The 25,450-nt window shown below is 39.5% G+C and overlaps 1 protein-coding gene across 3 annotated transcripts in view; it reads right to left on the bottom strand.

Moving 5' to 3' along the window:
- LOC124163190 overlaps positions 1–25,450 on the bottom strand; it is a 74,515-nt gene that overhangs the window by 38,729 nt on the left and 10,336 nt on the right. The window contains exons 2-5 of one of the 3 annotated variants that reach the window (XM_046539926.1): positions 25,173–25,443; positions 18,745–19,695; positions 17,897–18,173; positions 8,754–9,718 (exon numbers count right to left, since the gene is read on the bottom strand). In XM_046539926.1, the coding sequence (XP_046395882.1) occupies positions 8,754–9,718; positions 17,897–18,173; positions 18,745–19,695; positions 25,173–25,354 (2,375 nt within the window). In that variant the 5' untranslated portion in view covers positions 25,355–25,443. The remainder of the gene's footprint in view (positions 1–8,753; positions 9,719–17,896; positions 18,174–18,744; positions 19,696–25,172; positions 25,444–25,450) is intronic. The other 2 variants (XM_046539924.1, XM_046539925.1) reach the window with 2 other exon arrangements.

The following is a 25,450-nucleotide window of genomic DNA, read 5'->3' as shown; positions in this document are numbered from 1 at the left end:
TTCTCGATACCGGATCCACAGGCCAACAACCGACAGAACCGAAATCCGGGTACTGGAACCAACCCATCTCTAATTTAAGTTAATGCTCCAGATTTAGCTAAAATGTCATTTAAAAAATTTTAAATTCTCAATGACTTATATCGTAAAAAAATAACAATACAATTAAATATATGTATGTCTAATGATGAGTGCTGATAGTAATCAAGTAATAAAAATTTCTTTGTAGGTAATAATTCCTACTTCGGTAATTTTATCAGAAACACTGCCATTTTAAATCAAGTAGGTTCACTTGCAACCTACTCTATTTGTACCCTCAGCAATTTTCGTAAGTTTAGAACAATTACATCACAAACGCTTTCATTCAGTCTGAATAACTTGATCATTCTTTCCATCCCTCTGAGAGACAGCTTTTTAGGGACCAAAAAAGTGATCATTTGACCCATCATTTCCTGAAACACACAGTCATTCCATCATCCCTTTTTCCACAGTGCGCTCAGTTTCATGGTCATTCCAATCAAATCCAAACGTGGCGTTATGATCAATAATTGCAGTCATATGTTCTGATTGGCTGAAAGACAGTGCCCGTGATGATTTCAGCGACAGAAAAAGGGATGCACTACCCAATGATGGAAAAATTCCACATTATACTATACACAATGTACTATAGATCAAAAAAGATTCCTCACAAAGTCAGTGGTGCTAAACATGTTAGAGAACAATTTTTGATTTCCTCCATAGCTGTTTGCTATTTCATAACTAGTTTTCACACACAAAAGAATGGCTGCAATCCTTGAAGGCTCATTGAATACTTTTCAGTCATTGCTGGTTCAAGCAGACCGTTTTATTTCACACAAGATACAGTGGAACCTCGATTTATCGTTTTTCAAGGGGATGGATGAAAAAAACGATGAATGCGTGAAAACGATCAATGCGGGAAAGTTTGTCCGGGTTTCCTATGTCCCAGGAAACGCTGGATTTTTTGCGAATTATGACATTCATTAATGGATTCAAAAAAAGATATTAGCTTATTACAGGAATATTATTCCTGTAGAAACACTAAGGTCATATTGTTGATTCGGATTATATCTCTATCAAATATCCTGAAGGAACACGCCGCCTTGCTAAAAAAATGTTTTACTCCACTCGGAATTTTCACTGCTATTATGCATTTCTGTCCGATGTAAAAATTCTTATCCATCAAATGCCATTTCAAGTACACGTATTTACAAGAGAAATGTGCGTGTTATGCCTCAAACAACTGATTTCGCCATCGCAGTGATTGGTTATAGGATGTATCAAGAAGGCCAAAAATAGTTTATTATTTGAAATGTTCCTTTCTTGCAATTAAATTTTTAATATGATTGAGGCAATGTGGCGTTAATCGTCAGCGGCACGCCCACCTAATCCTCGGCTTCATCCCACTTCTTGCTTTTCACCAGGGATCTCGCTCTACCCCGACCCCTGCCGTCATGTACTAGCGGACATACCGAGGCATGCTGTAATATTCACGCATTTCTAGCCCGGATTCTTTTCTTCATCGTCAAAAATCTGGTTGAGCTTCCACGCGAGACAGACGTGGGCTGGTGCTTCGCTCGAGACAGGCAGGTGCCTCAGTGATGTGTTCAGTTGCGTCCAGAGTATAAGTGCATTCAATTACGAGGATAACTTCCTACTCAATTTAGAAGCTCGAGTTACTAATATTAAGTGTAAACCGCAGTTTAAAATGGCTGATTGCAGTGTATGTAATGTGAGTGTTCTTAAGCGCCAGCTAAGGATTACCTGCAGTGAATGTCAAACCCAGTGTCACGCTACTTGTGTTCACTTGTCCAAAGAGGATATCGAGTATATTAGCGCTGAAAAGCAAAGTTGGCATTGTCCTACCTGTGCTGCGGAAAAACGTAAGAGCATGTCAGTAGTTCCACTGGCGGATACGGACACTGCTAGTATCTCTCATATTATAAACCTTCTAGAAGAAGCTAAAGAGGACAGGAAACGCATGGAATTGGACTTGAACAAGGCTTTTGAGTTTGTGCACAATAGATTAGATGAAAATACTAAAGTGCTTCAAGAAAACTCAACGCAGATTGCTGAATATTTAGCGACAATAGACTTGCTTAGGCAAGAAAATGTTGGCTTAAAATCTCGAGTGAGTGAATTAGAAAAGAGGTTAGACGACCAAGAGCAATATTCTCGAGTTAATGACCTTGAAATACACGGCATTCCCCAGCAACCAAATGAAAATACCTTAGAAATTGTGAAAAGTGTGGGGGACGCCCTTGGTGTTAAAATAACCGACGATATGGTGAACACATGCCACCGATTGGGAAAGAAGGGACACGAAGGCGGAACGAGAGGTATCATAGTCAAATTCGTCCGTAGGTCTACAAAAGAAGAAATTCTTCAAAAGAGGCGAGTGAAAAGGACCTTCTCCACACGGCACCTGGGCTTGGCGACCGATACTCCGGTGTACATAAACGAGAGCCTGAGTCCAGGTCGGAGGAGACTCTTCGCTGCTGCGCGTCTTGCGAAGAAAGAAAAGGGATACAAATATTTATGGCTAAGGCATGGGACAATACTCATGAGGAAGAAGGAGAATGATCAAGTAATCACTCTGAAATCCTCTGATGACCTGGAGAAACTGTAAGCATTCTGTGAGTGAGTTATGTATGTCTTCAACCTATCTTTACTAACAAAATGCAGAGTACTGTTAATGATAGTGGTTTTAATGGTGGCAGGTTCCTTGTCTTGCACCAAAATATAAGAAGTCTAAGAGCTAATTTTGATAAATTTGTATTTCAACTAATTAATCTCGATATAAAACCCGCTGTAATAGTTTTGACAGAAATTTGGGTAAATGACACTGAAGTATCTATGTATCAAATAACTGGCTATCGGAGTTTTGATGTGTGTAATAATAACTACAGGGCTGGAGGAGTTATTGCATATGTAGCAGATACTTATGAGTGTTTTTCTATTGATCTGGGTGAATTAAAAACTGCTGATATGGTTAAAATATCAGTAGGGATAAATGATTCTTCTTGGATAAGCATTATTGGTGTATATAGACTTAATTTTAACCCTGTTGAACATTTTTTGAGTGAATTGGAGAATGTATTAACCATCTCTCGTGAGAGGAATTTAATTGTAATTGGTGATGTTAATTTATGTATATTACAACCCAACGATATTTCCTTTGAATATCAAACCCTAATGGCTAGTCATGGACTGGACCAGCTTATTCGAGTACCAACTAGAATTAGCAAAACGGGTAGTACATGTATAGATAACATTTTTTGCAGAAGTAGAGATAACTATAAGTATGAGGGAAGAGCGGACGATTGGGGTTTAACAGACCATCATGCTGTATCATGTTCTTTAAATATTAATGTACCCATTAATATATACGAACGAGTTTATCGAAGCCATTGCCGGATAAACTTTAACCATCTAAATAATAGTTTGCTAAGATGCGACTGGAATGATGTTTATTCACAACAAAATGTCAATGAAGCCTATGAAATATTTATAAATAAATTGAAATGCTGCATTGAAAAAGCTGAATACGTGTCAGACAGTAACAGATCGGGAGGAATGAAGAGGCCATGGATGACTTACGCTTTGTGCGGGAGAATTTCTAGGCGAAATTTTCTGTATAAAAAAATGATGAAACACCCTGAAAATGAAAAGCTAAATAGGTACTACGTATCGTACACGCAAAGATTAGAATATGATATTAAAAAGCGCAAAGAAAAGTATTACAGGGACCTATTTGATAGTAATGTCAATAATACCACTGCTCAATGGCGCATTTTAGATTCACTCACGGGAGGAAAGCAAGGAAATGAGAATTGTGTAAAAATTAGAACTAGTAATGGTATCGTTGTCACTAAGTGCCAGGACATTGTAAACGAATTTAGTTCACATTATGGTAAAGTAATTCAAGCATTGACCCAGAACAATTATTTTGAAAGTAATACGAATAAATACAAAGAAATATTCCCAACCTCCAATTCAATTGACTCACTGTTTTTTGTTCCTACTGATGCGAAAGAAATAAGCAGCATTATTAAGGAATTAAAGTCTAAAAAATCTAAAGGTGTTGATAATATTTCTACACAAGTTATAAAAGAAGTAAATGCAAATATTTCGGAGGTCCTTGCCCATATTGCTAATCTAAGTATGTATACTGGAATATTTCCTAAACAATTAAAAACTGCAATAGTGATACCAATTTTTAAAAAAGGTGATAAAATGAACGTAAATAATTACAGACCAATATCCCTATTATCTGTATTTGCTAAAATAATAGAAAAAGTTGTTAAAGTCAGACTTCTTAAATTTCTAAATCAGCATAGTTTTTTCAATAAAAACCAATTTGGATTTATGAGTGGTAAGAGTACAGAGGATGCATTATTAAAATTCTGTTCAGAGCTGAACGACGGACTGAATAAGAACTGTAGAGTTGCTGGCTTATTTGTAGACATTACCAAAGCCTTCGACTCCATTAATCATAACATACTAATGAATCGATTATGGGAAGCGGGTATACGTGGAACCGCATATGATTGGTTTCAAAGTTATCTTTGTGATCGAGATCAATGTGTGCGTCTCAAAAATTGCTACAGTGAAAAGATTCGACTCACCTGTGGTGTGCCACAGGGTTCTGTGTTGAGACCCATACTGTTTTTAATATATGTAAACAATTTATGTGCTGGCAGGTTTAAAGGACAATTAACGTCATTTGCAGATGACACTGCACTAAGTTACTCTGTTAATAGTGTTGATGATCTATATGAACACATTCAAAGTGATCTATTAACACTCAATATGTGGTTTTCGGCTAATTATATGTTGTTAAGTGAAAAAACGAAATATATTATGTTTAGCATGAGTAAATCTACCCCAAACAAAAGTAAACTATACTATCAATGTGCAAATTGTATAAAAGATAATGTTACTTCCTGTGATAAATGTATTTTGATCGAACAGGTTAGTCACATAAAATATTTAGGTATATATCTTGACCAAAATTGTAAATGGAAGTCTCACATAAATAAATTAAAATCAGAAATGATTTCTATTGTAAGAAAATTCTACTTCCTCAGATACATATGCCCTGAATCAGTGTTAAAAATGGTATATTATGCTCTCGTTAATTAAAGATTGCAATACGGAATAGCCTGCTGGGGTGGAGCATATTTTATCAACATTAAACCATTGATAGTGGCGCAAAAAAGGGTTATCAGGGTTATAACACGATCGTATAGGAAAAGCCACTCATTTCCTCTATTCAAAAAATTAGATGTCCTCCCACTAAGGCATTTATTCATTTATAAAGTCCTTAGAATATTCTATAACCGTAGTGGTGAAAAGGCCCGACCACAAAACTATGACATTAGAGCTTGGAGAAACTTCCATATACCTAGGCCGACGATTGAAATTTATCGACAGTCATACAATTACTTAGGGCCTAAATTGTTTAGCATGTTGCCAAGCAATGTAGCAAACTCTGAAAAAAGATGGGGATTTGCATCCGCTGTAAAAAAATGGCTTATGAGGTGTGAGGAAGTAGAGTTTCTACTAAGAAAGGTGGGTTAAAAAGTTTACAATAAAAGGTATATTGTATATTCTATGTATGTAATTATGCGTTTATATAAGAAAAATAGTTATCCTTGTCCAAATATTTGAAATACATTTTGTAATAATGAATGCAATCTGCAATAGAACAAATAACTGAATACAAAGAAATTTTACTTCTCATGTGTGCTAGCACCAGACCTATGTAAAAAGTTTAAGATGGTAGCCCCAAAACTACTCAAAGGGGTACCTATATATTCCAAAATTATTTAAGTATGTTCTAAAATGTAATATTTGATTGTAAATGGAATAAATTATATATTATTATTATTTTCAGTCTATCTTTTAAAGTTCTCACTTGTGTCTTCGGAAGGGCCATGGCCCGAAGACGAATAAGAATAAAACTAATAAAAATGAAACCGGACTCTATTGAACCCACACGGAAAACACTCGCCGGCTTTAAGTCAACCCACCCTGGAAAGTACGGAACCACTCGTACGAGGTGAAGTTCGGCACTAATGCTATCGCGTACGGCGTAAGCAGAGCTTACTGCAGAGGGTGAAGCATGACCATAAGACTGCGCAAATTTTTTTATTCTATGGAGAAGGCAGCTTACCCACTCATTTGTAACAATAAGTAGCGTAGCTCTAGATGAGCAGATGAATTCAGATTGCTAGTAGGGAGAAACAAAATATCCTGAGAAGACATCGCTTCGTTAGCACCTCGGACAGGTGAGACTTGTAGCATAACTCGTAAATTGTAACCAGACTGTTTTCGAAAAAAATCCGCATCAACAGCCGTGAAGCTCACTATCAGCTGCGAGGATATCGATATTCGCCAGAAATCACCATCTTATTATTCCAACTATTTCCTTGCTTAAAATGGTTAAATAACGTTAGAAATATGTCGTGTTTGGTATCATCCTTTTTTGAATTACGTGCACATCACTAATAACTCAATCTAATAAAAGTATAATACCAATTGCCGAAATTCATTTTTACACACCTTTTGGGCTAATCGGTGATTCATGCAGCAGTTGACCTCCAGAGGTGGGGATCTTTGAAGCGAGTCAGCTAAAAAAAAAGTCAGCTGTCGAGAAAGGGGGAAGCGTGAAAAAGGTTTCTTTTGTTCTCTAGTAACTTGATATTTTCTTTCGAAGCTAAGGTCTTCGTAATACAATCCCTGCTTGAGCTGGAACCTTTTTTTTATTTCAGAGAAGAGGAAAGCTTCAGACGGGGAGAGGCGAGTGCAGAATGGAGGGGGATACCGGATCTTGGGAAATGCGATAATGTGACTATCCCAGGGCACTCAGCTTCTCCCTATCGTATTTCAATCTCCTGGGGAAGATTCAAACAATGTGTCTCTCGTTATTAGCCATAAACAACACGTTGTAAACACTTCGTCTTATTTTTGTCAAACGATGAATGCGGGAAAATTATACGACGGGACCGCGATCTTCAAACGATCTATACGGGAAAACGATACGTCGGGAAACGATAGATGCGGGAAAAAATTACATTGTCTTTATGGAACTTAATTTGGGACCAGGAGCGGCGAACAATGAATGCAGGAAAACGATTAATGCGGGAACGATAAATCGGGGTTCCACTGTATAATAAATAATGTCTCTCAAAATACATCTTCTCTGCACAGGCAGAGTCCCTATGCAGGTGAAGCCATCTGCCAGAGTTGCCTGCCTGCCAAATGAACTTAGCACCTGACATGCTCAGTTCATTGCGCCAGTTGCCCTTGGTGGTGCCATCACTCGCGATGAGCCAACATTGTGCATAGCCCCCATTTCATTACATTTCTTCCGGCACTGGTGTCAGCTCTGTCAATACTGTTGAAAACGGCTTACAAGTACGTAGAGTGATTAGCATTTTACAAGCAGGTTGTGATAATAGGAATCAAAAGAGGTTTCCCAGCCAATGGAGTGAGTGACAGCTCTCATGACATATTATTCTGAGGTCTACTGCAATGATGGAAATTTAAGACAGTAACGTCCGTAAATGTTTAACAGTAGTCTCATGTAATCTAGTTAACTGACTCACCATATCAAGATAAAGCAATTTGTTTGCCCCCAAATACTCTCTCCAGCTCACTGGGCATTATTCCACAAACGGTTTTCAATAAGTTTGTTCACGTAGCATGGCAGCAAGCATATTTGTTGACTTTTCACTAATGGGTATTGAGCATTCATTCCTTCTAGTACTACTTAAATTTCATCTTTACTTGCTACTCTGCAAGTGCTGGGTGTCAGTCATCACAGTGAAGAGGATATGACATTAGAGCATTAACATTAGACATGAGTTTCTGGAATAATACACACGAAAAATGGAAATCAAAAATTGATTACAAAAATGTGTAGCGTGACTGCATTTGCAGGGAAACTTATTTGATCCACAAATCCACACTTTCTTGATCATTAAAGAATAGCAATATGGCGATTGTCATCATCACTACACAAGGTGTTTTTAATTCAGAAAAGAATGAGCAAGAATTGTTTGAAAACAAAAATATTGCATGCACTGCCAACCCTCTTCTGAATATTTGAAAATTTTAATACTACCATGAGTATATTGTTATCATTGTGATGAATGAATTCCTTTCCTCTGAATGATAGCTACCATTCCCATTATAGAAGTAGATCCAAAGACATTCATATGGAACAATGCATGGTACCTAAGGACCAAAACCAATTTGCACAAAAATATACAATAACATGACCAAGTAATGTATAAAATGTACAAAGAATTTCTGTTTTTAAAAGAGCCTAAATTCAATATCTTCTTGATAAGTGCTACTATCGTGTCACTGAATATTTGTCATTATCAAAGTAAGTACAAGCTATATGAAATATGTAATATCTGTTTTATTTACTCTCATATATGTACTCTGTTACTCTGCAAAACTTTATTTAATACTTTTGTTTGCATATCTGACGTGATCTACATGCTAGCCACAGCATCCTTTCCCATGCAATGTATGATCGGTCAAATAAACATATGCACCACTATTATTAATACATTGACTAATGTAGAACTTTTCCATAATCTGCAAGTGAATAGAGTTGTCAATTTCCATCTTTTTCACACAATAGCAGGCATTACATTTGCTAGCAGAAGCATTTTCTAATTAGAGAACAAAAGAGGCATATGAATTGGAGATCAACATACCCTTCAGCTGACGATGGAGCACTTTCCTCACTCTTTTGGCTTCCATTCCTTTCCTTCAAGAACGCTTTCAACTTTGCAACAGTAGATGGAAGATCTTCTACCTCCTCATAAACTGGAGAAATATCCTTGACAATTTCATTCATTGAATCATTTTCAGCTCCTGGTAAAGGTGACGACTGTAAAAAGTTCTCTGATGCTGTCAGTGAGTCCAATTCTTTCGATGAAATTAGGTCCCTCATTTCATTTCCTGCAATTCCTGAAGCATCTTTTTTAGCATCATGCGCACTCCTTTCTCTCCTCGAAACATCAGGCAATTCATCACCATCCGAGAGGGATTTCCCTCTGCTCCCGACACGCGCTCTGCCTGCTCTCTCAAGTCTAACTTGAGAAGAACTTGAGCCCGCTGCTTCTACTAGACTCAACTCTGTTTCCAAGTCACTGGGATTTACGCTGCTTCCAGATGAATGCTTTGCCCAACGCATGGAAAGACCCTTCCCAAATCTGACCACATCGTCATCAAATACCTTATCATTTTCATCTCCAAAAGGATCTTCTGAAGATGCACGAGATTCAGAACGTACTGGATTTGATACATGGGTAGTGGCAACACCATCAGGTCTGGTTGCGATCCCTTGCTCTTCAGATCCTCTTGTTTTCAGATTCTCCTGTTTGTGAGAAAATCTGGCACAAAATGCCTCACGCTGCCGACTGTGGTTCATGCCGTGAAATGATCTGCAGCGAGCCGCCTTTCGGCTGAAGTAATCCTCCCTGCCCCCATCCAGTGGTGATCCAGCGTCATCGCTGAGGTAGGCCCCCTCATGTAGTTCCGAACCTTGTTCGACATGCCAGTTCCCCTCACTAGATGATGCCTGCATGTCATGACTAGACTTGCTCCTCATAAGACCACTGTGGGTGTTGACTTCAGCAGTTTGCTTCGAGGTTAATGGAATACCTAGAAACTTCTTCTTCATGCAATTTGGAAAAACAATGGTAGAATTAATATGCTAGTTGTACTAAAAATTACATAAAGACTAAAATTAAATCTCTTATCGTACCAGGTATTTTTTCTCTGTCACATCCATCGATGATGAATGACAGTTGAGGTCACTTGAGTCATAAGTAAGGGTAAGGAAGGAAGGGTGAAGAGAAACCCATCATAAGACATTAGTCTGCTCTTAACGAAAAGCACCAAAGGAACCACGGTTTAAAATCCCAGCAGACAGACGGAGTGCTATGCTTGAAATGTCCTCCACACTGAACATTCAAGCAGGGATTGGGCAGTCTCTGAAAATTCTCTGCCATCACCGGGATTTGAACCCGAGCCCATGAGGTGTGGAGCCACCACACCAACCCCAACCCCTTCATACTTAGTCGTTACACTATAAGATATAACACCATAAGAAGTTACACTATAAGATCAATATGGCAGAATTCTGATTTGTGGTATTTTCAGGGAGGATAAAATTTAAAACTCAAAATGCAGAAAAACGCTAAAGGAGGAACTGCCATTTTTTGAGGCTTTAGAGTCTGCTATGATTTTAATGGCTTTCAATGAATAAAATAGATAACTTCAAGTCACTAAATGGTGTCACACGCAGCATAAAACATTCGTCAATTAAATATGGTCTTCCCAAATAAGGTTGATAACCTAATGATCAGTGGCCTAATGCTTTAGCTAAAGCCATAATGTTGCATCAGTGGATGGAGCATTTCTTCCATTAATAAAATTTTCAGCGGGCAATTAAAAATATCACACAAATTATCATTTAGGAATAATCTAGGAGGGCTGCTTTTTTCAACCTCCGATCGCTCAGCAGAATTGCAATGCAATTCTCAGTACCTCATGCAGAGTCATTAGCAAGCATAAGTCGTCAGTTAAAGGTGAGTCAAAAGAGTTTCATTGACAAAGTTGCCTCCATTGATTCTCCTGCCAAGTGCATGTGAACTGCATAGCAACAACCACTAAACTAATCAAATGGCTTCACCATCGACATTCCTTAGCCTTTATGCCCATACAAGCGATATTTTTTCAAATCACCTTTTACTAAAGATAAAACAGATTCAATATGACACACATTAAACAAAGCACCAATCACAGCAATGGATGCACCAAAAATCACCAAGCAAACCAAGAATTCAGGCGATCCTTAAGAATCAAAGTGTTGTGCTACCACGCTTTGGGATCAGAAAGGCATGCTGCTTGTGAATTTCATACAGCCACAAACTGCGACAAATGCAGTTGCTCAGTGTGAACAATTAGGCTGATTGTGCAGAGGCATTAAAAACCATGGCAACACTCATCCTCTCAGCACTGGTGCAGCCATTTGGCTGCTTGAGAAATTTTAACGGGATGCTTTCAATCTCCCACTGTTAAATTCACCACCTAGCACCAACTGACTTCTAGTATTTTTCTGAAAATGAGGCTACTAGGAAAGCATTTTCAAATGGATTATGACTTTTAGGAGAATGATAAAAATCATTGGAAGTCATTGGCCACAACATTCTACGTAGAAGGTATAGTAAAGCTTGTCCACTGGCAGTGCCAATACATAAGCCAACAAGGCGGTTACAGCACACTCCCAATTATATGCCAATGGGCTAATTAACGATGGGGAGAGAGAGACGGCACAAATAATCGGAAAACACGGATCACCCAAACTTTCACTCAAAGGTCTTGCAATGTTTTTTAAATGTCTCGTAATTTACTTAAAACAAACAATATGTATTACTATTCATGCAGTTATTCTGTTATTTAAGACTGCTTTCCTGACTCAATGCTAGAGCTTTCTTTGCCAGTTTGCGATCTTTTTAGTGGCAATAACATGGTTGTACTCGTATTATTAATGCTCCATGCAAAGACCTTGGCACAAGTTGCCCGGGTCACAACTGCAGGGGGACGTGTATCCATGATCACCGAGTGCGGTCGTGCACTGCAAGGCTCGGAAAACAGGAATACGGTGCTCCCATCAACACAGCTAGCACGCGATCGCTTCCGTTTTACGAAATGGGGATTTCAATGGGAACAATAAGCCCGGTGTATCCTAGCATTCAAATGCATTAATTCCAATGATTTTGCATCTAATTTTTTAAATAATGATGGTGGAAAAAATTGAGCGAGAGTGAAAATCGTGCACGGATAAACTGCAGCCGGATAAGATCGGGAGTCTGCTGCTGCACGTCAAAAGTAACCTTAAGCACACTCAATATTTAAAAATGAAATAATTTTCAATTGACCACTTTGTCTTCAATTCATTACCTATCGGAGGTTGAAAAAGATCACCCTCACACACAGACAACATGAAATGCACTAATCAATCAGAACTTGAATTATGGAAGTGATTATCCAATAGTAGTGACAAAAATATTTTTTTTTCATTGTAATATCATGACCAATTGTACAAATTTACATGGTTCCACAAAAATTAGTGATATTGCTCTTTTCACAGTTTGCATTATAAATTTTAACCATACTGGAAACTATTTTAAATTGAACAGTTAAAGATATTTTCCATAAAATAGTAAATTATAAGCACCATATGAAAAGTCAACACCACACGCTTCCCTTACTAACACTTACAAAATTGGAAAAGTTTCATCATTTACCAAAGGCCACAGAAAGGAATATATGAGATATTGCATCAATTAAGTATGAATTACATTATAAGAAATTGCAGATATACAGTAGAACCTCGGTTATACGACCCTCAGTTATACGATGACCTCACTTATACGCCGATTTTTTTTGGTCCGGTGAATAACCCCATATGAACCCATGTATTTCCAACCTCAGTTATGAAACTCTTCACCTATACGACGACCTCGGTTATGAAACGTATTTTTCCAGTCCAATGTGATAAAATACCTCACTTGTACGACTTGTCAGAGAACTGATCTACGAGAAGATTGCGGTAGGCGCGCCGATTTTAGTCACAGGAGCGGGGGTAGTATGCGCTCATTACATAGATATGTCAATGAAGAATAATAAGTTTTAATTATGAGCGATGCTGTTTATTAGATATTAATTTTAACTGCAGTAGATGATCGTTAATCCGGAATATCTATCTCTAACGGAAGATTGTGTAGAATTTTCCAAGGTTATGCTTCCCGTCGCCCAGCGAAATAACACCTAAATGAGCCGTTAAAAATCCTCGCGTATCAAAATTTTGGCTTCCAAGGTCATCCAAAAAAGATTATCGAATTTGTAGTATGGACGTAAGCCGTTGGTGATTCAACACGATGGCGAAAACAGCATGCGTGGACTCATTCCGCGGGCTAATCCCTCATCCGCGGGACGAATTGAGCCGGAGGAAAGTTGCTTACGCGGCGCGCAGATCAAAACTGACCCAACTTGTATCTGCGGGTTTAAATGAAATATAGTTTGACCTTGACTGCCTGGTGGCAAGCGTTTATTTTGTAACTGAACGAGAGTTAGTACGAAAGCCCTCGGAGAATAACTCGCGTCGTCAGTAGTAACGTAATCATTAAAGTCAAATTCAAAACGCGAGAGATAAGGCAGTTCCTTTCGACTCAGGAATGACTTATAAGCATTATATCGAAGTACAAAATCAGTCTGGTGTTGTTTTCAGATATGGGGAAGCAAAATATTACGTGAAGATGAGTCACACGGCTTGTGAGTCGAAGTTCCCGGCGCTGAATTCGCGGAAGAATGCCGGCAGAGAAGCTATACCCGGTAGATTCAATCTATTATTACTAAAATGTCATGGGAAAATTCTTTTTTAGTGCGTAAACATTATTGAGAGGGGAGATTTTTCCGGGCTCTTAATCTATTTTTGTCCATTCATCACTGACAGCAGTTGCGCGATTATTTCAAATGCTCACTTAAAAGTTTTCTAAGCACCGGAAAAGTGAACTTAGTCACGGAATATCCGGGGTACCAGTGGCGTAACTAGGAATATGCTTTGGGGGTGACGGTAGTACCGGGGGGGGGGGGGGGGGCGGCCACCCCTCGGAGGCAATGGGGATTCCCGTAAAATTTAAAAAAATGGCATGCCTGTAAATATGTTCTACATCATTTTGGCACATAAAATAACTTTAAGTAGATGCAGTTGCTGTTTATCAAAGCTAGACTTGTGTTTAAATTTTTTTTAAATTTCTCTGAGGCTTTGGAGTGGGATCCATCCCCTCATCCCCCAACCATTATTACGCCACTGCCAGGTGCTCCATATTATCTATAGCATGGTATTTAGAGGGAGAAAACTGACAGCTGGGGTCATTTGCGCCATGAGGTAAGAGAGGGAGTATAGAAACCCTGTGTTGGAATTAGCCAGGTTGTAACGATAGGCTTAACCAGGGCTTAATGTCCCATCTGCCGGATAGTGTGTTGCACTGGAAGTTCCGTCCACATTACTCTCAAGCAGGGATAGAGCCATCTCTGAAAACTTTCTGCCTCTGCCGTTAACCCAGGTCCATAGGGTGTGAAGCCTTCGTGATGCATTAGTGAAATTTTGCTCCCTATACCATTTTTCCGAACTGACGGCGGCTGGGTGGAAAATAGAAACTAGCCAATGAGAAGCGCTGCCCCTTCCACCCCTCCATCCCCTTCCCTTTTCCCCTCCATCCGGCCGACCGGCGTTGCCATCCTTGGTAATAACGGTACTTTTGGGGCCGGCAGAACGAGTGCTGTGCGATCTCCAAAGATTCGGCTTGGCAACACTGCTAGCTGGAGAGCGATGTGCACTGCTCGGAGTTCGGAGAGAGACTGCGGGCTCTTCCTCACTTTCTCCTGTCGCTCTTCTGTGATTGGCTAGAAGAGTGGGTGGGTTTCGAGCACGCTAAAGGTCAGCCGCCGTCAGTTCAGAAAAATGGTATAATTACGGGGTTAATTTGGATGACTTTCCTCAGGTATTTCATTTCTTCAATCTCCAATCTGGGGTTTGCCTATAGGTGGTAAAATGAATTTCCTGAAAACCGCTTTTTATGAGTCAACTTTTTAAAAAAATTGGCTTCTCTGTGAACATTTAGTGTCATCATTCCGAAATCTCTCCAGTGTGATAGCCTTGCAGCTTAGTACCAGAAATGCTAGTTGTTCAACCGTCGGTAAAGTTGTTCAGGAATGTAAAATTATATTTCTCTTAAAGTAACACATCATCTCGGGTGTTACTTTTGAGAAAATAAGATCATTAGGCTTCAATTTCTTGCCTCCAAATGAGTAATTGCATCCTGGAGACAAACCAGCCCCTATAGGAAAGGATTTCATGCTAAATACCAAAAAACCTCACTTATGAAACTTCCTCACTTATGAGACTTTTTTTGGTTTTCCGCTGAAAGTTTCATAAGTGAGGTTCTACTGTACATACTATTGTAGAGAGATTAAATTTGGAAGAAGTCTGGATAGAAATGTGAAACAATTAAAAAAAAAAATAATAATAATAATGTGTAACGCCTCAAACAATCGAGTTTATAGAAATGTGAAACCCAATCTCACTCCTCAACTCAAATATTAAATTCTTGTATTGGGTAAAATAGTGTCAATTTCTCGATTTTGGTTAATAGTAGAGATGGGTCGAATAGCAGATTTCTCGAATTCGAATATCGAATTCGAATATTAAAACATTGCTCGAATATTCGAATACCTCGAATTTCGAATACCTCGAATACTAAATGATGAATGCTGGAATGTTTGACTCGGTTGCCTATGCAGCAGGCAACACAAGATTTTGGGGAGTAATTTTGATTTCCTTAAAATGATTCGAACAGGAATTTAGCTGATTAATGAATAATTTAATTTTATGGAAACAATTGGGCATATAATTAATTCAACTAACATCGCTTTACCCCCACTCCTGCTGCCAAGTGCTAGCTGACAATCTGAGGCATTTTGCAAAATACAAGCTCTTTTCCACCGGATTTTCTTCAATTATTTTCAGTCCATCTTTGGGAGTTCTCACGAGATAAGAAGATGAATTGGAATTGCTATCAGGGAGAAACCAAATATTCTGAGAAAATATCCTTTTGTCTGTGATCGTAACAATAAAGATTTATAGCACCACTCATAAATTGTAACTTGATATATGTTTTCGGAAAAAAATACCGCATCAACTTCCAAGAAGCTCTGCTGCTCATATCGAGTTTCGCCAGAATGCTAAGTCTCCGTCGTGTTATGACATTTATTTCTTTGCGTAAAATGCTTAAATAAACTCAGAAATACTTCGTGTTTGGTCTTATTCTTTTTGAAATTACGCGCACATTACTAATATTTCAATTCAATAAAGGTGTAACATCAATTGACGAAAGTCATTCTTAGACACCCTTTGTGCTAATAGATGACTCATGCAGCGGTTGACCTCCACAGAAATGGGGAACTTCGAAGCTGGTAGGAAAAAAAAGGTCAGTGGGGGAGGAAAGGGAGGGCCCGAAACACGTTTCTATTGTTCTCGCGTATTTTTTCGAAGCTAAGGTCTTCCTAATATGATCCCTGCGCGAGCTGTGACCTTTTTTTTATTTTGAAGAAGAGGAAAGCTTCAGAGGGGGGGCTAGTGCTGAATGGAGAGGGATACCGGACCTTGGGAAATGCGCTAATGTAAGTATCCCACGGTACTCACACAGCAGTTGACCTCCAGAAATGGGGAACTTCGAAGCAGGTAGCCAGAAAAAGGTCAGTGGGTGAGAAAAGGGGGGAGAGTGTGAAACACGTTTTTATTGTTCTCGTAACTCGATATTTTTTTCGAAGCAGGGGTCTTCGTAATGCGATCCCTGCGCGAGCTGGGACCTTTTGTTTGATTTCGGAGAAGAGGAAAGCGTCAGAGTGGTTGAGGCGAGTGCTGAATGGAGGGGGATAGAGGATCGTGGGAAATGCCCTAAGGTTGCTATCCCACGGCACTGAGTTTCTCCTGGTGGGGGGAATCGGGGATTTTCGGATTTTTTCACCCGACTATTTTCGGTTCCCCTCGTCGAACACTTCCACGAATCCACGAACGCTAAAATCCACGAATTTGATGCAATTCGTCAACTTGCGTAAAACGGCGCTGCGAGCACTAAATGACTACAGTTCTCTACATTTTTCCGAGTCACTACCAACGACGTGCGTGCGACAGTGTATGACGCGAAATTCAAAGTATTCGAGGTATTCGAGGTGGTACTTTTCGCATAACTATTCGAAATCTCGAATATCGAATACTTTCTAGTATTCGAGGTATTCGAGTATTCGCGGATACTATTCGCACATCTCTAGTTAATAGTTTTAGAAGCTTCTTAACTCATCTGATTCAGTAATGACTTATTTTCCTTAGACACATGACAGGCATACTTAAGCAACTAAGATATTTTTCCATGTCATTTTAAACAACTTCATGAAACAAAGAGATACTCTGTCCTCATACTAAATGGGATCACACAATCTATGGTTAGAAATACAACTACATAATTGAATAGATTGCATGATAACCACAGTATTATCTTCATGGATATATTTACAAGTTTCTGTGAGACTATGCAGTAGTGGAATCGTGTTCAATTTCATTCAAGTTGAACCGGTACACGTTGAACACTTACTGAACCAAATCTTTTGCGATAGACACAATGCTTCCCATGAAGGGATTTCAAGATGATAAAAGAACATAAAAACTTTTATCATTTTTCACACTTAAATGAAACTTACACCAACGTAGGTTTCAACGGACAAACGTCGTTCTCAAGATGTCCCAAGGACATGCACTGTATATGACACCCAAACAGCTTGCCAAATACACACCAATTAGTCCACATGTGCAAACACCAGGGAATGGGGAAAGGCCAAAGGCAAACAGCAAAGGCGAGCAAAATTGAAAAGACATGCTCATTCAACACAGATTTTTTTGTGAGGCGCATTTGCAATTTTGGTGCACTCATATATTAGGACATTTTAGCTTTCTGCTATTCGACACCTAGAGAATAACAGTAATCCGTTGAAACCTAAGTCAGTTAAAGTTTGATTAAAGAGAGTAAAAAATTACAAAAGTTTGTGTTCTTCTATCATCGTGATTGAAAATTCCCCCTCATTAAACTTGAGTCCAGAGAGTGAGTGAGAGAATAAATATCAGGGAATTCAAAACCCAATCTGCACCTAAGGTGCTACAAGCTACGGCTGGCCACAAGCAGAGTCTTCATTGCAATTTCATACAATCATTCTCATTTCCACCACATACCTTGGTTGGCTTTTTGACAGCCAGTGACGATACGCTTTTCTTTTCGATACCCTCCTGCAAGGCTTTGGTCGCTGGTGCAGAGACAATTGCTTCGTCACTGCGCATTTCACCTTCATGTGCCGACATTGCAACTCTGCTTGAAAGTGCACTGCTATAAACGGGGAGACCGTCGACAATGTGCCGACCAAACTGTCTCACTTTCCTCTTGTACTCCGGCTCACCGTCCATCTCTTTCCCCTCCTCAACACTGGGGCTGTTCCACATCCGCTTGATAGGCCTTTGGGCAAAAAAATAAAGTTCATGAAGAGAAGCCACACTAAACACCTCATGTTACGAATATTAAAGATTAGCCTCAGCAGGTTTCATAACAACTTTTCACTATCAATTTCCCTGACTAGTCCTAATTATTTTAATGATTTCCAGAGCAATTATTTTATTATCCCCACTTTCTTTTAATGGCAAACACTCGCTCCTACATTATTCACTAAGATCATTCCTCAAAAAACGATTCTCATAGTTTTATCAGATTTTTTACACAGCTATCCATTGGAAAACATGTTTTTTCCATAAAATTCTAAATTTTCAAACAAGAATTACTCGAAAAGCACTGATCCATCAAAAAAAATAAACCTCCACTATTTGCTTAAAAATTTTACTCTATTACTTTCCAGGGTTACTTTGGAAAAAAATTCCATCCCATGAAGGATTGAAACCCACCACCAGGGTCGAAGTATCAATCGTCTGCCGCATCTCCGATGCTTGTTGACACATTCTCCAACCTTGCAAAAAATTTCAAATCAATTGGAAGAAAAGATTAAAAAATAAATATGATCCAAAAGTGGACATACTTGTATGAGATTCCGACATTGTCAGGGAGAAGTGGGCCAGCGGTAGCCGAGATGATTCCACCGAGGACAGATGATATTCGCCCGTCAATTGGGTTGGTGATGCTGCTGCCAGTCACTTCCAGGGGCAAGGATAAACTCTTCCTTCTCTCGTCTCTCGAGCTATTCTCTTCATTTCTGACGCATTTCCCAAGGTCAACTGCTTCATCAGAGGCGTGATTACCCGATGGCTCAGATTCTTGATCACCCTTTACAGGGGAGACTTCACTACTTGTGGTGGCAACAGAAAAATAAGAAATATTTTCTCCTTCTTCCTCCTCTCCCAAACAATCCAGCGTCACTTTGGCTCCAACGTGATCAATCAACAAAGACGCAACTCGGGCATTGAGCCACTGAGGGTCACTTACGACATCCACTAAAGGCAAGAAAACTTTGCGTGAAATCATGCTCACTAGTATCTTTCCCGCAGGCGACTCCGCCAGACTAGAACCAAAATCTCTAAAATACTGCTTCACTTCTGGGTCAATAGGTAACTTTCCCACCGCACAAAAAAAATCTCCCACTACAAATGAGGATAGATTTACTAGGTAATGGGCATGCACGTTTTTCTTGCGTGTGCTCGAGCCAAATCGCAGCCTGTAATAAGCTTCCTCCCCGATGAGAACCTCAGATGTCGTCTTTGTGAGACCAGATGCGTGGTCTCTTGAGGAAGTACAATACAATGTCGTAGAGAGCTCCCTGGGGCTCCTGCTCTTATCCACTCCCACAGCATTACTTTTACTGTCTGATGTGGCAATGACTGACACTTCAGGAGTGCATTCAACGGAGACCTCACCACTTAAAGCACTGCTCTCTCCAATCGCACCCTTCTCCGAAGACTCTTCAGGCATCGTTTCATCAGCTCCTGGTTGGTTAGCTTCTTGCATTATTGCCTCAGCTGCACGTTTTTTCCGCCTGAAAACAAATTGATGTTGTCATAGATGGAAAACAATACTTAATATTCTTTTGATCATGACATAATTTTTCCAGGTAAAGTAGACATACATATGTATAACATAGCAATATATATAAAAACTCATACTTCTTCTCATTTTTACTCCTTTCCCGATAGCCATGACATTTCACAAACCTGGATGCCTTTCTTACTGGCCTATATCAAATTCATAGAATTAAGTTAAGGACTCTGAAAAAACAATCACTGTTTCAAACTGAAATCACTCCAAAATTACAGTAGAATCACAAGTGGTTAATGATGAACTAGTACGGAGGAAATTTCAACTCGGATAGTTTGTGAAATCGTATAAAATGAAATTTTGACCCAAATGTACAGTGGCAGAGAAAATAAATGCACAGCTCATTGGTGCCTTGAAGTGGCCAGTTCAGGAACTATGTACTTGTTTTCCTAAAATTTTGCTCTCGTAATGCACAAAATGAATACAACCGAAAATTCTAAAAGCTATATGCCCATTATACCGGGGAAATAATCATATCAGTCACATTATGAGAATGCGCAGAGGATCTAGCTATGCATTCTTCCCCATATTTTGTGAAGTATGCTTGGCCCACGGCTCATCTAGAATGGAGTTTACTCTTGTCGGAACATAAGTGGACGCAGCCAACATGTTGGCCATTGAGACTGCCTTAGGGCATGAGGTGGTGTAGTGGGTGAAGTATCATACGACGAATCGTAGGTTCAACGGATTTAGTGTCAGTGATGGATGATTTGATGCTGCACACTCTCCGTGGACTCCATTTTTCTGATCTTAAAACTTTGCAAAACCTATCACGAGATTCAAAGGATGCTGCAAGACTACTGATTCTTACGCTCTCATTTATTTGTTGAAATTCAACTCATATCTTGCAAAACCATTAGGGCAGTTGACAGTGGAGTGAATTTTGACTACCTTTTCCCCATTGCCCAGCCCCACTTCAAGGCTCATAACATTAGCTGCAAGTGCAATGTGTCATGGCCTACGCTTCTTTCCTTGTTCTAGGGAAAACTTCAATAGTTCCTCAAAGCGGAATGAAAGTATACCTTTGAGCCACCTTGGAACCTCCGAGGAAACGGTTGTCTGTTTTCAATTCAATATTGCAATGCTTTGCTCAATATTCTATGTCCAATAAAAGTTCCCCAAGAATTACATTGGAACAACTTAAAATGTTGCAATTGAAAATAAATGCATAACCAAATTGATTAAGGTTACAGAAAATTTGATGTCCAATTTAAACTTCGATAATTTCTTTCATGTAGATACCGTTAAATAATTGATCGATTTGGTCACTAACAGATTATTCTCATCCTAAAATAAGAGGTTTAAATAGACATTTGTGAACTTCATAATTTATGACACTTTACCCACTACTCCACCAGGGGCCGTATTCTGTAACTCCAAACCGATCGGTGCGGCACCGATTCGTCGGGTGCGACGTCACACCGACTCCCGGTAAGAAGTCGTGCGATTCTGTACGAACCCGGTCGGTGCGGCACCGACGAGAGGACGGGAGATCGTCGGTAGCCGTACCGACAGCAAAAAGGTGTCGGTACGGCCACCGACTAGTGGGTTTCATGAACTCCCCGGTGCGCATTGTACGTTTTATTTTGTTTTTACCTCATCACCGAGTAAATAATGAGGTTTTCTGCAATGTTATCTTTTTCTGCCCCTTTGAATACGCCTCTATAATTCACTGTGTCATCATCTATATTAATGACCTTGACAGAAATATAAGATAATGGTTAATAAAAATGAGTTTTGCTAACATATAATGACTTTCTCTCATTTATGTTACCACTTTCACTCGCTTGTAATAGGCTTTATTTCTCTCTATCATCATTTATTTGCTCCTTTGACATAAAAAAGATATTTTTGATTAAATATGAGTTTTGCCGCAATGTTATCACTTTATATCACTCTGAATAGGCGACTGTTATTTCACTCAATCATCAATTTGGCGTTTCTCTCGGCATAGAAATAAGATCTTTTTATTTAAGTATGAAGTTTGCCACAACGGTATCATGATGCAGTTTCTTTCATTTGTAACGGGTAACTATATTTCATTTCATCGTCAGCCATTGATTCCCTTGACGATAAAAGAAGATATTTGTTAATAAGTATGAGGTTTACCGCAATATTATCATTTTCTCTCACTTGGAATGCGCAACTTATACAAATGTATTTCACCCAATCACAATTTATTTACTTCCTCGTCATTACACTTCTTTTAATTACACCCAGCTCCATATTTTTATAACAATTTCCTAACTTGTTCCTCTAATATGACATTTGCATTTGAATCCTACGTTCACGTTCCATGGTATGCTATTTTCGTCTGCTACGGTGCCAATGGCATAACCTTCCGTTGATAACATTTATACGGAACTTACTTAATGACAACTATATTACCAAATCATGAATAAATAGCATTATACGGAACCAATATTTAAAAAAAGAAACTACGATCTCAAGGATAGTTTCAATAATTCATTCCAGCAACAACAATCTCCATCACATACAAACTTTATTGTGATGTTGTAATATTGTTTCCTTCGATTCTGTAGGTACAGCATTACTACCACACATTATATAAGCATTGTTAACAACTTATCCAATATCGTTTATCTTAATCTAGCAATAAGTCGTAATTTCCGCAAGTGAAAAGATTGAGAATGACGACAACAAACTGTGCCAATGAGTCTTCTCTTGTTTTTACCCTTCTTTCATTGGTGGAGACACGTGAAACTTCGGATATAGTCGGATTTTCCCTGTTTGGGAAGGAGAGGGAATCGTACCGACTGGTTTGAAACCGACGACCTTACAGAATCGCTGAAAGTGTCGTCGTCGGTGCGGAATCCGTTGTCGGCACGGTTTGATGTCCAGTCGGTGGGCTTGAAAGAGAAACCGACCGGTGCGGCACCGACAAAATACAGAATACGGCCCCAGATTGGTTGTGCCCTAAGGCAGTCTCAATGCCCAAAATGTCGGCTGCATCCACTAATGTCCAAGCATGAGTAAACTCCATTCAAAGTGAATCGTGGGCAAAGCGTACTCCGGAGAATATAGCTGGATCTCCTGCATGCTCTCACAATGCGACCAATTCGATTACCGTATAAGCGCGTGTAAGAGGCGCACCTTTTTTCCCAGAAATTGCAGCCGAAAATGAGGGTGCGCCTCTTACACAAACTTCTTATCTTCCCCCCTCCCCTTCACCGGTCGCAAGTCTAAGGGGAACTGAGTGGCCTTGGTTTTCAGTGTGAATCAGTCATCTGTAATCCTAGGTCAAAAAAAAAGGCGGCAGGCAGGGGAGTTTCTCCCTTAGTGACGTATTCTTAAAATGCTCCTGTTTGCTTTTCTTGTAAGCATCGCGCCGTCACGTCGGTACCCCAGAGGTGAACATGGAAAAGATCGTGCGGGGGTTTTTCGCTCCGGAGGGCGTGCTAAATTTACTGCCGCGAGTGGGCATCCCGCGGCATTTATACTGCATATAGTAATCGGTTATCAAACGTAGAGAAACACGTATTTTTGAATGACGTACCTGGTCAATAGTCAATATCTGTCTTGCCGAGTAATTTCCATTACGCTGAGGACCTGATTTTCCAAAATTCATCTTCAGACGCTAATATGAGGATTATTGCAACTGAAAATTATATTGGTGTCAAAACCTGCGCTTTAAAAAATTCGAACGAGTGTGTTCACTGTTGGACTTAATTGTGGATGGAAGAAATCAGAAATGCTTATAAGTGAAGAGCGCGGAAGGAGAGGTCCAGGGGAAGGAGCGCGATGCGTTGCGTCTTCGAAGCAAGCAACGAAATACGGAGGGGAAGGAGTGCGCTCCCTCCCCTCCGTATTTCAAGCTACGAGGCTATGAGCGAAGGAGCACGGGAAGAACAAGTCCGATCTTGAATGTGACGTCGCTGCCTTCAAAGCGAAGGGGCGAAGGCGCAGCAATGTGATATACGCAGTTTGCGTTGCCTAAAGTTTCCGGTCCGTCTCGTCTTGTTTGAATGCGCTTATGCTACGCTTGTTTCTTCCGAAATTGTCCTGTTTGGACTATTTTGAATATTAGTAGCCTTGTTGTAACTATAAATCTTTGTGTCAAACAATTAGAGCTTAAAAAACTTAAATTCTGTCAGATATGCGTCGCGTTAGATCTCTTTCTTTTTTTGAACCTTATACATGTCATGCAATTATTGAAAGCTATCGAGATATCTTCGGGCTCAGTAGATGACTCACCTAGCATTTGGCCTCCATAAACTGGGAGATTGATCAAGGTCAGTTGGTGAGACGGGGTAGGGATGAAACACGTTTCCATTGTTCCCCTGTAACTTGATGTTTTCCTATTTTCCTGTGGGGTCTCGGAAAGGAAAAAAAACGGCAAGATTGCCCCGATTGTTGTCCAAGCTCTTGGGAAGGTTCATGCTATGTGCCTGTCGTGTTTTGCCTTAAAATTTTCCACGGCTGCAATTCTATTGCAATACTCCTGCGAGAGCATTTAAACAAAATTCTTCGTGAATAGGACAAGCATCGTAGAGCAACGGTGTATGCGAAGAGAGGATCAGAACTCGTTCTACTCCCTCTCACGCCGCTATTACCGCCGCAGTTATCAAAATTTCCTCTTTCAATTAATATTGAAAGAGGAAAGTTTGATAACTGTCGAAATTCCAGGCGTACGTCTGCAACACCGCACGATAGTATAAAAAAAATGCCGCCAAATTTTTTTCTTCATAGAAATGCTCAAAATAGGGGTGCGCCTCTTACACACGCTTATACGGTATTTCCCTCGTATAACGGGCATATAGCTTTTAGAATTTCTGGTTGTATGAGAGTATAACAAGTGGAAAATTTTAGTAAGACAAGTAGTTCCCAAACTGGCCACTTTCAGATGCCAATGAGCTGTGCGTTCACTTTTTCCGCCACTGTACATATGTATAACCTGAATCATAATTAGAAGATGAATAATTGAACTTAAATGAGACTTGAAATGGAACCATTTAATATCAAAGTGACCAAACAGCTATCATTCCATGTTTCACAGCTTATTGAAAACTAAAATTTATCCTTAAATAAATGTGAAAACATTTCTTTTTCCAACACAAGACATGACTGGTATAGCAATTGATCTGTGCATTCATGCCAACTACCAAACAGGCACGATGCCATGGGCACATACGACTACCCACTAATTAGAGAAAAAAAAAATTAGCAAATTTTACATGCAAATTTACATATGGACGACCAACTCCATTGCAGTGCGACATCATCTGATAAAATACAGGAAATATTTACTCTTAAATATAGTAGGTGAGCGGGGGAGGGGGGTGGAGGGATAGTGATAGCAGATGGGGAGGAGGTTTTGAGTGGTGGAGGGAAAAAGACAGGTTAAGAAGAATACCTTATGACACCTTTCGTCACTATGTATCCTTGTGCCCCACTGACCTATTACATCCATTTAAGGGTTGATATTTCCTGCATCTGTATACGATGATCTTGCACCGCGATGATGAATTTCCATAATTGATCCATTTGATGAATAGTGCCTGGATTTTTATCAAGCAGGACATCAAAAAACTAGTCATTATGCAATGATTAATAGCTAAAACAAACATTGCGGAATACATATTTCATCTCTGCTGCATGAAAAAATGTTATAAAAACATTAATTGGGACAAAATGAATAGCTGTATGGCACAGTAACCTGCACAATGACCTGGAAA

Source organism: Ischnura elegans, chromosome 8 (assembly GCF_921293095.1).
Source record: "Ischnura elegans chromosome 8, ioIscEleg1.1, whole genome shotgun sequence".
Classification (NCBI taxonomy): Eukaryota; Metazoa; Arthropoda; class Insecta; order Odonata; family Coenagrionidae; genus Ischnura; species Ischnura elegans.
This window is presented reverse-complemented; position numbering and strand designations above follow the sequence as displayed.